The sequence below is a fragment of the Solenopsis invicta genome, chromosome 6, assembly GCF_016802725.1.
Source record: "Solenopsis invicta isolate M01_SB chromosome 6, UNIL_Sinv_3.0, whole genome shotgun sequence".
NCBI classification, from domain to species: Eukaryota; Metazoa; Arthropoda; class Insecta; order Hymenoptera; family Formicidae; genus Solenopsis; species Solenopsis invicta.
The window spans coordinates 9,988,884-10,002,445 of NC_052669.1; the positions used below are offsets into that span (position 1 = coordinate 9,988,884).

At 29.9% G+C, this 13,562-nt stretch overlaps 1 protein-coding gene across 30 annotated transcripts in view; it reads left to right on the top strand.

Moving 5' to 3' along the window:
* Positions 1–13,562, top strand: part of LOC105207463 (antichymotrypsin-2) — a 49,862-nt gene that overhangs the window by 12,885 nt on the left and 23,415 nt on the right. The window contains exons 8-9 of one of the 30 annotated variants that reach the window (XR_851443.3): positions 10,982–11,187; positions 11,492–11,871. The exons of 22 other annotated variants lie outside the window; for them this stretch is intronic. Coding sequence is in view for 6 of the 8 variants with exons in the window: in XM_011176926.3 (XP_011175228.1) it covers positions 3,455–3,615 (161 nt within the window). In the remaining 2 variants the exon portion in view is untranslated. Of the gene's footprint in view, positions 1–1,466; positions 2,228–2,810; positions 3,301–3,454; positions 3,943–4,646; positions 4,829–7,381; positions 7,757–10,546; positions 10,746–10,981; positions 11,188–11,491; positions 11,872–13,562 lie in introns of those variants that run through there. 7 more of the 30 variants (XR_005575013.1, XM_011176932.3, XM_039450604.1 and 4 more) reach the window with 7 other exon arrangements.

The window sequence follows — 13,562 nt, forward strand, 5'->3', positions numbered from 1 at the left end:
TTTCACATGAACGTATTGGCTATTCTGCACAACATACTTTTCATATTTTTTTATTCTTTTCTATTTTTTTTTTATATTTTGTCTTTTTCACTTTTACGAACATACTATTGCATTGTTAATAAACGCTTTATCACATATCGCACCGCAATCGCACTGCAGTTTGTTTGATTGTGCACCTGTTACTCACGTTGCACCTATGATGTTATTACTTCCGTCAGACAACGGGATGTAATCGGATGCAGTAACATATAGATAATTTATATGATCTGTTGTTTCGATGACAATTGGAAAATCTTACAATTAAAATTTTATACAATAAGCAAAGCGTTCTAGTGTCGCGACCATTGACACTTGATGAATGCTCGCATTTGATTTAAATCTTTCATGTAATTTAACCTGAAAGCGTTATAGTGCTGCATACCTGTATCATTAAGCTTTATTTTGGAGAAACAATTGAATTTTTTTAGGTAACACAAAATTTAAAATTCTTAGAAAGTAGGAATCTTTAAACACATTCTCGCATTTAAATTGTACTTTATGAACTTCCGCAATTTATTTCTAAACATATTGTGCAAGTGATTGGTGAAATTGGCAGAAGCTCAAAATTGGATATGCTAAATTGGTCTTTCATGTTTATTAAATCATCTTTAACAAATTTAGAATACGCGTTTGTTGATGTCATCAACAACGAGTTATGTGGTTCATAGTTCACGATGATAAGGATATAATTGCGATAACAGCGACGACTGTAATACCATGCGAATACAAAACAAAATTGCGATGCAGTGAACAGCGAATAATCCAATTTATTTTATTGGAACACGCTGATCACAATAGCAATTTAGCTTAATAAAAGCTACTAACGAAAAAAAGAAGAAAAGATGACAACATTTTTAGGAAAAATCTCTCGAACCTTTTGGCAATTGTTTTGTCATGAGAATAATAAATGAAGTTCTCATCACGAATGCTACCCATCAATCGGATTATTTTTCGATGCGAACAGTTTTGTTACATCATAACGACAATGTGGATGCGTTTTTCCCAATTCAATGCAACAAAACCCGAATATATCTGATAAAATAGAATTTTTTTTTATTCGGTTACATAAGAAAATTGGCAGATAAAGATGTGGAACTATGTAATGGATCTATACATGGACATTTTGGACCAAAAAATAATAAGTTTTAAAGAAATAACTTGTAAAACAATTTTCATTGCTTGATTCATGACTTACTGATTCTATGATGATTTAATGATGTCATCTTTCATCACTGTGCTAAAAATTCTCTTTTTGTTTGCACTCTCAACTGGTCTCTACGCTCTGATCAAGTCCTGGCATGACTAATATTTAATCAATAATACCTGATCATCACAGTAACATGTGAGCATTTTACGCGCGCTGATTATTCAAGAGCGTACCTGATCATTGAAACGGATAATTGATAAAAGGAATGCTCTTCTGGCAGGTATCTCTGTCAGACCTCTTTCGGGTACTTGGAAACCAGTGGAGCCTATTATACTTCAAGTCGATCATCCTTTCCTGGCAATCATTAAACTGAACAGCATCCCGTTATTCGTAACGAAGATCCTGTGGTAGTGATAATAAATATTTATATCTTTTCACGTAACGGTAGGAAATAGAAGTTAGTGTCTTTTGTATGTTATTAATTATTACGCGAGTAGCAGAAACGCGAATACACAATAATACTTTTTTAATTTCTCATATATTTTTATTATGTATTTTGATCAATACTCAGCGGTTGTTTAAAGAAAAAAAGGGAAACATTTTGACGACACGTGTGATTAATGTTAGAGACTTAATTTACGAACAGTTATAAATATATACAATATATATCTTTCATATATTTGACAGTAATGTCGTGAAATGTATAATTTGTAAAGCATGATAATATTTGTATAATAATAGAAACTAAATTTCGAAAACTAGTTGTTCAAACCAAATATGATTAAGTTTACAAGTCCGAAAATCTTGCAAGTTTGACATATTTAAGACATTTTTTAGATGTGCGATTATTATTTAAAAAGACGTTGTTCTTTTTAATTTACTACACAATATGTGATATGTAATGAATTTCAATAGACTTAATTATTCCATAATATCCAAAACCATGACGCATTAATACATTTTCTAATTATAATTTCTAATTACGATAATTCTAAATGATAGACGTATATGTAATTTTAATGATTAAATGGTTACTTTTGCTTTTTTATAGTTTTATTATATTTTTATGTGAAATTTTTCTTAATCAATTTTTACCTTCCTGAGTTATTTTTTGTTTCCTAATTTTTACGCACAATGCAACACAAATCGTGGGAATTAGAAGTGCATTTAAATCGGTTCAAAGACACTGTTTTTTAATAATTTTAATTTTTACGATAAGATATTTAATTTCTTTTATCTTGTGTGCAATAAACTCTATAATTCTAAAATTACTGACATGAAATTATTTCTGTATCTGCTGATTAATAAAATTGTTAATAATAAAATTATTGGTGTTAACATCTCAGATAAAAAGATATAATACTAGTTTTTCAAAATATTATAATCATAATGATAATCAAAATATAATTTTATTATAACATACCATATACATTAAATATTATTGTACGCGAGAAGTAGGTTCTTTTGAGAATGAGAAATATCCAAGCTGCCCGAGCAAATCTTCTTTTAAGCCAATCTGAACCATCTAAAAGCACTTCTTTTGGTTCAAAATGCTTCTTTTGGTCAATTCTTCAAATCTTATCGCAAAAAAATTACATGGTGGAATTTGACATTTCTCTGGTAGGCATCAGCAATCGAAGATTTCTACCTGATTTCGAGAACTTCGAAGCAAACAGGCCGTTTTCATTCGTAGTGCGATGGTCAAACGATTTCGAACTATTCCGAGGCCATGTACATGATCCGAAATTAAGAAGTTAACTAGATGTGTTGCACGTGTGAACATCGCAAAATGCAGTCGCAGCTAAACGATCTGTAAGATCCTTATTAATCTGCTTACCTCTTTTTTTTTCTCTTTTTGCACGATAATATTTATCATTTATGATCATTGTTTGCTGCATAATTTCATATTTTGGAAACAATTAATTATCTCACAATTTCCTACAACGATATGATTGTTTTTTTTTCTTCTTTTCTTTGGGAGGGTAGCCAAAAATTCAGTAAAAGGAGATGTTTGTTATAAAAATATTGAATAAGTTTTAGAATATATTTACATTTTTTGGTGCAAGTTTTATCAGTAGTAATAATTGGTAGCAGAGCGAGAAGAGAACGTCGGAGAAAGAAAGATATTTCCTCAAAGAGGAATAAAATCAAATTAGTAACGAAGCATGCGAAGCATACATTCGTGCAAGGATTGCTTTGACGAAAAAGGAACGATGTCAAGTATTTCATTATACATATAATGCCTGATTATTAATGTTTTGTTCGCAGGAGTTGAAATCGTGCCACTCAGTTTAAGTTCATACACGCCAACGTTCGAAATAAACCGACCGTTTTATTATTCTATTCATTACAACGAACTTAATAAGAGATTGTTCGTATCTCTGTTTGAGGGTCGTGTGATTTGGCCAAACACGCAAAAGATTTTTTGAAATTCAATATTCAATACTTTCAATATTTATTAACAAACTCAAATTGTAAAGCAGTTTAGTTGACAAGTTTGTTATTTTTTCATTTTTATTTTTGTAGCTTTATAGTATTTTTATGTGAGAATTCTCTCAATAATTTTATCACATTGTTTTATATAATTATTTACATAATTCTTTTAATTAAGAATTCTTCAATATTGTTACAACTGATTTCAAAATGCCAAACTGTTGACGTTTGTATATCTTATTTTCCTATTTTTAAATAAAAATGTATCATTTATTGGCGATTAAACATACTTGTATATGACAAAATATACGTTATAAAATGAAGAAAATTTTAATGCTTAATCAAACATCTGTAATGAGCGATCTCTTATATTCTTTTTACAATTGGGCAAATCATCAACACATAGTTATCAAACTTCGATTTGATCTTTAGTGTTCAACGTATATCTTTCTATCATATCTATCATATTTATCATATTTATTGTAATAAGAGGGCATCATTCTAGTCTTTATTCGAGGGTTACTTGAAAGCATAAATATTACATCATGCATTATAAATTTAAAATCACGAATAGATCTACGAATAAAAATCTACGATATCGAGTTGTTTTTGTTACGATTCTAGCACTAACGGAATGCTTTAGCTTGAAATTATGAGAGCATGATTTTAAAGTTTGTTAGAGAAACAAGTTAGAGAAACAATCATCACTATTACGACATTTATATAATCATAAAATACATACGCTTTTTGTTTACTTGGCAAGTGACACGCATGTCGGCAAACGTATGCATACATATGTGCTTATATTACAATTTATTCTATGCATAATTCTATACAGTAGACATTAAAATAATTTTTTGACGAAATGAAAGTATATAAAAAATTAATTAAGATATTTCATGCAAAGTGGCAATTTTAATAAAACGTACATTTGTGACACAAAGTACGTTTTATTAAAATATCGAATAATTAAACAAGCAATTCGAAGCATCGAAAACACAAGTAATTGTTTATATTCTGTTTACAGTTGTAAGAATTACACTTTTAATTGCGAGAGTAAGACCGGAAGCATTCGACATAGATCGACCTTTCTATTATTACATTCGTCATAACGAGGGAACATCCTTCGTATCTCTGTTTGAGGGTTGTGTGAATTTATCAGAAATGTGATAGGTTTTACTCCATAAAAAATAAATTGCCGACTCAGAATATCTGCATCTGTTTAGATCAATTTTTTTTATCGACTTTATTTTATGCATTATTTTATTTAATAACATACACATTTTTGTACTCATGGCCCGAACCATCCTTCATGTAATTGGAAAGTTACTAGAATCATTTGATAATCATTCAATTATAAAGTTGCGATATTACTGTAGAGTCCGACCGAAGATTCGGTTTTGATCAAAAATTTGAGGTTCGGCTAAGTTTCGGTTTCAGCCGAAACTGAAGCAAAGTTTCGGCTATGTAACCGAAACTGAAGTTGTACTATAGCCGGCGACATTGGCGCGGCGCAGCGATCACTTGAATCAGCAAGTGAATAATTATTTAGTTCTACTGGACAAATTTATGCAGACAGACTAAGTAACTTGTTAGGCATAAATGCCGATAAATTATTATTTTTATGTTACATTATTTGATTATTTAACTTCAACTAGTAGGCTGCGTTCCATTTGGACGCTCATATGCTGCATTCTACCTGCCCTTTATATGTAATGAGCGATAAAAATAGACATTATTAAGTGCAATATGTGATAAATGTGATATGATTTCTAGAATATATATATATATATATATATATATATATATATATATATATATAACTTTAACCTATATATATATATATATATATATATATATACAGGGTGTCATAAAAAAAAGGGTCACATATTTTGATAGCAGGTAGTATTGATCAAAACAAGAAGAAAAGGTCTAATTAACACGGGTCCTAAAACTAATATCTTTAAAGATATAAGCTGTTTTGTTATTTGAGCTCTTTGTCATTTTTTTATTAGTCGTGTCATCTTTAGAATGTAATGAACAAAGGAGTAGGGAAGAGTGGGGTACAATGATATCTTTTTTCTAGGTGCCTTAAAAAATAAAAAATAAACAAAAAGAGATAAAAAAATAATTTTTATTTTAATATAAAATGTAATCATTAATCTTCTATAAAAAAACTGAAATAAAGAAACTAAATGTATGTACATATGATAACAAAATAAAAACTCTTTTTACAAAAAACAAAAAATTTTAATGCTGACTGAGACGATTAATCTCGTACTGACGAACTCTCGTATACTGTATAGCAACAGTAGTAAACACTCTTTTGTTTACTAGGGCTGCTCACATTCTTCGCGTCAAGGCCTACGCAATGTTGTTTGACTTGTAATATCTATTGCAAATGTAAATATCAGGAGACATTCTAAAGATGACACGACTAATAAGAAAATGACAAAGAGCTCGAATAACAAAATAGCTTGTATCTTTGAAGATATTAGTTTTAGGACCCATGTTAATTAGACCTTTTCTTCTTCTTTTGATCAATACTACCTGCTATCAAAATATGTGATCCTTTTTTTATGACACCCTGTGTATATATATATAGGTTAAAGTTATTTATTATGGGATAGGTTCCTACTATCGAGTAGCGAGGTTTCTGTTAAATTAATAAACACATGTGATTAGTACCATCATAAACTTGTTACTCTTGGAGTGAAATCTATTTACTAGAAAATGCACGATTAGATTATGTATACAGTCGTTGAAAAAAAAATTGTTTTGAAATTCGATGTTGTCAAGACTTATTGAGATGAGTCTGAACTTTGTTTATTATAAACTATACAAGTATTTAATAATAAATTCTGCATACAGTGATAGAGTAAAGTCATATTAATAGAAAAATGATTTGTTTGATTATAAATATTAGATTTGGTAATCGTGAAACCGCAAAGCGTGGAATTCGTAATATAAGACACTCAAAAATTCATTCTTGCATATTCTGAGAGCTTTCCAAAATGCTATAATAAAATTTTTTATTGGGAACTTTCAAATTATGAGGCTTGAAAGTTATGGCTTTCAACATTAGCACTGAGACTTTAAAATATCTCGAAGAGAGTAGATTTTGGAGAAAAGTGTTACGTACAAAAGTTTTTGAGTATTAAAAGAGCTATTTAATTGGATTTAACTAGATTTTGAGTGTGGATATTAATTTGAATCCAAGTCGATAAGATTCATTTCATATAAAAAAATTCTTTGTTTGTCATATTTGGAATTCTTTTTTTAAATTAGCACAATCAGCAATTTTGATAAAAAATTTTACATATAACAAAGTATAACTATTATTGGTTGCTAACTTTTGACAATAAAACTTAAATATATTTACTATAATTTGAATATAAAAATAGGAGTTTATTTAATATATACATTAAATAAATTATAAACCTTAAAAAAATATTTCATAATAGGCGACTTTCCTCTATATAGATACATAAATAATATATTTTTTGTGCATGCACTTATACATATATCCCTTTCTAGAATTTTTGTATTTTTCATTTGGTTTTGGAAAGTTTTGGTTTTGGTTTTGGATTCGGCCGAAACTAAAGATTGACCGAATATTTGGTTTCGGTTTCGCCGAAAATAAAAAAAGTGATTTTGGTTCGGACTCTAGATATTAGCTTAGGCAGAGCATGAATTTGTGACGCGCATGAAAAATTAAATAACAAAAAAATACATAATAATGTTTTAAATATTTGTTTGCAGTTTATAAAATACTTCTGTGTTCTACACGAGTTGGGTTAGTTGAATTCGATGTAAATCGACCTTATTATTATTATATTCGTCAGAAGAAGGGAACATTGTCCGTACCTTTATTCATGGGTGATGTGATTGAACCAGAAATATGAAAGATTTTACTCCGTTAAAACTTACCGATTCGGAATAATTTTATCTATCTACTTTTCTTATGTAATAGCTATATTCTATTATTATAACAGTTCTAATATTTGGAATTATCAGCTACCGGCTTCTGAGTATTTGCCGCGGCCATATTGATATCGTGACGTCAGAAGCGAGAAATTGAGTGAAATATCAAGTAATTTTGTCCGACGTGCCATTTGTAAATAAAACCAATTTGGATAAAACAAATTAATCAGATGGCTTTTGAAACACTTCTAAATATTAATACTATCCTTTTTTTGCCTAGCAGTCAGTAAATAATCGTAAAAAGCACGTAAAGTGACGCCTATTTAGACAGGAAAACACACATGGACAGCTATTGAAAAATGTGCTTTTATGTATAAAATTTAAAGAAACATTACTTGCGGTCCATTTTTACGAATTTGGTAAATATGAGACAAGTCATATTTGCACAATGAAATACATAATAACAAAATGACATGCACGACAACATCTCATCGACAATCTGTCACGTTTCACGTCTATTAGTTCTAATTTTGTCCGCAACGGAATGTCGCTACCGTCAACGCGGAGTTCTCGGCTGAGTAGTCAGGAGCCTTAATAATTAAAGAATCGTTAGTGTTCGACGTAAATTGCCTGTTTTATTATTATATTCATTACAACAAAAGTTATAATTAGAGATTATTTGTATCTTTATTCGACGGTTATATAATTTCGTGAACGTGTCAAAACCAACAAAGATTTTCAAAATTCAATGTTCACTACGTTTAGAGGAGAAGAGAGTATTATGGCTACTGTCGACAATATGGTTATCCCTATTATCTCCGTTATTAGGTGACATATTCTAACAATAGCTTATGGAGTTATTCGTTTAGTAGCCGGCCGTTTTTTAGTGATACTAATACAACAATACGTAATAAGTGACAATTGTTATAAGGCATTTTTACTTTTGAGCACTTCTAAATTTTTTCAAGGTACACCTTTAACCTTTAATTATTCATACTTCCTCATTATTCTTAAACTTGAGTGTGTTATTACACGAATGTACATATACTTGAGTGTTTTTCTGTTATTTATTTTTTTATTCGGCTATACACATTACGAGTTATACAAAGTTAAAACAATAACATGGAATTTTATTAATATGGCTTTTTAAGCAAAATTTTTATATTGAAATATTTCTTCGATAAATCGATCGTCATTCTAGATAGCGGTATCTGGAAACATTAAAGACATCGTTTTATGCTTGTTGTTTTATATTAAACAGGGATAAAATAATATTTCTAATTAAATTTCTAATAATATTTTTAATGTTTCTGAACGCAGGAAAATTCTAAATCAAGAAAATTCTAAACAATGGAAAATTAAAGATAGATAATTTTGTAACAAGATACTATGTTTCTTTTAAATTAAACTAATTTTTTAAGATTATTTTTATAGATAGCCATATTACAACCACTTTTTTTCTGCCACCGATTGTGCAGAGCATTAGATTTTTATAAATCACATCCCAAATAATAAATATCTTATTACTTTGAGCCTAGAATCTGTCAAGCAACACTTTAACAAATGTAATCGTTCAAGTTTCAATAGAAAATATTAATTATAAACAAAGTTATTCAATAAAATGAAGATGGGTGCCATATTACTCTCTCCTCCTCTAATATTTATTAGCGATCTCAAATCATAAAGTACTGCAATTGTAAGCTTATTATTTGTTACTTTTACATTTTTATTTTTATATACGTACTTTATTGTTCTTTTTATTGGAACATTTTTTTAATCAATATTTATCACAATTGTTTTAGACGGGCATTTTTACATCTATCTTTAACTGAAAATTTTAAAATGTCAAACTGCTAATATTTGTATAATATCTTATTTTATCTTCTATCTTCTATATAAATAAAAATGTAAATGTTCGTTTGTTCAAAATCTTAAATCTCCGCAAGTTCTTCAACGAATGCTTTGAAATTTTTACACAACGTTGCATTCGAATATGCTCGTGTTCTTATACATATAAAAATTGTATACCCACAAAAATTGTATACCGCGTTTCCTCTCTTCTTACTTTTCTGTTTAACCAGACTGAGCTACAGCAATGTGTGACGGGGCACAGCTAGTTTACAAACAAAATGCATTGTTTAATGGCAATTAATTTATATTATATCTTCTAAACCATTTCTATATAGCTACTCAAAAGAATTATGTGGTAGAATAACTAACAAAAAATCATATACGTATTGTACTTAAGTTTGAAGCACCATCAATAAAATATTTGTACGTTTGTAATGTGAAAAAAAATTTGAATGCTCAATTAAATAAGTAACAAGCAACCTACCTCATATTTTATTCACAGTTGTAGCACACAAAACCGAAATCTTTATAGGGATACATATCACAGAACCTTTGGTGTTCGATATAAATTATTTTATTGTCATATTATAGGGGGGGGGGACACAGTCTTATTTTTATTCGAGGGCTACATGAAAAGCGCCGAAAGTAGAAATATTCCGTGAAACATTATTGATCTAAACTGACAAATAGATTTACGAATTAAAATCTGCGATATCGATCAGTTGTTTATTTTTATTATGATTCTTGCACTAACAGAATGTTTCTGGTTACCTTGAAATTATGACGATGTGATTTTAAAGATTTCCTAAAATTATACGAGTTAAAGAGAAAGAAAGTTATCAATATTATGATGTTTATACATATAATCGTAAAATATATAATGCTTTTCATTTATTTGCCTAACTAATATGCATGTCGGCGAATACATACACATACTATGTGCTTATATTCCAATTTATTCTGTGCATTATTTTGTATATAGTAAACATGAAAATAATTTTTGACGCAGTAAAAGTAAAGTTTTGTGCAAAGTGGCAATTTTAATAAAACGTACATTTGTGACACAAAGTACGTTTTATTAAAATATCGAATAATTAAACAAGCAATTCGAAGCATCGAAAACACAAGTAATTGTTTATATTCTGTTTACAGTTGTAAAAATTATATTTTTAACTGTGAGAGTAACACCGGAAGCATTCAACATAGATCGACCTTTCTATTATTACATTCGTCATAACGAGGGAACATCGTTCGTATCTCTGTTTGAGGGCTATGTGAATTTATCAGAAATGTGATAGGTTTTACTCCATAAAAAATAAATTGCCTACTCAGAATATCTGCATCTGTTTAGGTCAGTTTCTTTTATCGACTTTACTATGCATTATTTTATTTAATAACATACACATTTTTGTATTCATGGCGTCAATCATCTTTTATGTAATTGGGAAGTTATGAGAATCACTTGATAGTATAATTATTCAATTATAAAGTTGTGATATTAGCTTCGGCAGAGCATGCATTTGTGACGCGCATGAAAAATTAAATAACAAAGGAATACATAAAGATTTTTTAAATATTTATTTGCAGGTGTTACAATTCACTTTACCAGCGCAATAATTCAGTTAGAAGAGTTCGAATTTGATGTAAATCGACCTTTTTATTATTATATTCAACAGAAGGAGGAAACATTGTTCGTATCTTTATTTGCTGGTGGTGTGATTGAACCCGAAATATAAAATTTTTTATATTCCGTAAAAAACAATTGCCAACTCAGAATATCTGCATCTGTCTAGGTCAGTTTCTTTTATTGACTTTACCATGCATTATTCATTTAATGCATTATTCATTTAATAACATTCACATTTTGTATTTATGGCTCAAACCACCCTTTATATAACTGGAAAGTTACGAGAATCAGAATTTGGCAGTATAATAATCATTCAATTAAAAATTGATGTAATATTAGCTTTGACACAGTATGCATTTGTGACACGCATGAAGAGTTCTAACTTTATTCATTTAACGCGTCATTTAACCTTATTAAATATATATAAAGGAAAAAAAATACATAATGATTTTTTAAATATTTGTTCGCAGTTATTACAGTTAAAAGCGCCACAGTAAGTTTCAATGTAAATCGACCTTTTTATTATTATATTCGTCACAAGGAGGGAACATCGTCCGTACCTTTATTCGCGGGTGGTGTGATTGAACCTGAAATACGAAAGATTTTACTTCGTTAAAACTTCGATCGGCGTGATTTTATCTATCTACTTCTCTGTAATAATTGTATTCTATTATCTTCTATATTCTATTCTATATTCTATTCTCTATATTTTATTATCTAACAGTTTTAATATTTGAAGCTACTAGCTACCTTAATAATTAAAGAATCGTTAGTGTTTGACGTAAATCGACTGTTTTATTATTATATTTATTATAACAAACGTTATAAGTAAAGATTATTTGTATGTTTATTCGATGGTTATATAATTTCGTGAACGTGCCAAAGCCAGCAAAGATTTTTAAAATTCAATGTTCAATACGTTTAATATTTATTAGTGATGTCAAATTATAAAATACTGCAACGGCAAGCTTATTATTTGTTACTTTTACGTTTTTATTTTTATATACAGTATTTTAATGTTTTTTTTATGTGAACATTTTTAATCAATATGTATCATAATTGTTTTAGACGGGCATTTTTACATCAATCTTTAACTGAAACTTTTAAAATGTCAAACTGTTGATATTTGTATAATATTTTATTCTATCTGCAAATAAAATGCATTATTTAATGACAATTAATATATATTATATGTTCTAAACTATTTCCCGGGTGGAAATGTGTCTGGGCGATCCAAATTTTTGTATTGGGCACGGTATTCCCCGTGGGGAATGTCGTGGCATGCCAGTATCGAAAATCTAGCCGAGCGCTGCCTAGTATGTCATCTAGGCGCTAGACAGAATTGTGCGGGTGTGCCAAGCTGGAAAAATCAGCCGGGGGCTAGCTAGCGCCCGGCCAGTGAGGCAGGATCATAGTAGTCATATTTTAATGTATCTAATATTATTAAATAATATATAAGAAAAATGTAAAATTATTCAACATTTCGTAAAGTTATTCGACACTCAAGCTATTATCGTGGCTTGTATCTAACTATCAACCCCGTTGCACGTACAGCCGTTGCATGTAGTTTGAGTTGCCCACAGCTACAGCCTCTTATTGTACACATTTTGTATTGTACATTGCGCATTGCACCGACTGTATGTGGGACTTCTTTTGAGTCTGCAGGCGCAGATTCGCAGCCCCCGACATTAGGGCTGCGTTTTGTTAGGACGCTTTTTATGTTTACAGCGTTCACTTCATCCTTGTTGTTTATCAAATGTTAAACAAAGAACAAATAATACTCACAGCGTGTGAGCGCCCAAACGGAACGCAGCAGTGACTACAAACAGTTGCGTGTCACTTGGCAACTGGAATCGACAGAGTAACGTTACGAGCTTTAGTTTGTTTTGTGATTACAAGTTGCACGTTAACGTGAAATTTGGCGATTGTGTGATAATTCTTGAAATCTGGGGCTACGCCGCATAGCGAATCAGGGTCTGGATAGTTTTCCAATATTGGGGCTGGCCATTATTGCCGTTACCGCCCAGTATAGTCCCAGCCTAGCCTTCCATCATTAACTTATGGAAAACTAGCCGAGGCCCATACAGCGCCAGGTCGTAATTTCCACCCGGGTTCCATACAGCTACTCGAAAAAATTATTTGGTAGAATAATTAACAAAAAAATCATATACATATTATATTTAAGTTTGATACACCATTGATAAAATACTTATGCGTTTGTAACGTGAGAAAAAATTTGAATGTTCAATGGAATAAGTATCGAGCAATACCTCATATTTTATTCATAGTTGTGACACTCAAAATCGAAATCTTTATCATTCGGATAGATATCATAGAACCTTTAGTGTTCGATATGAACCATTCTATTATCATATTTATTATAACCGGAGAACATTAATTTTATTTTTATTCGAGGATTACATGCACCGAAAATCATGTACCAGAAATGTGATAGATTTTATTCCATACAAAATAAATTGCCGACTTAGAATATCTTTATCTATCTACCACAGTTTCATCCATCACTTTACCACGTAATAT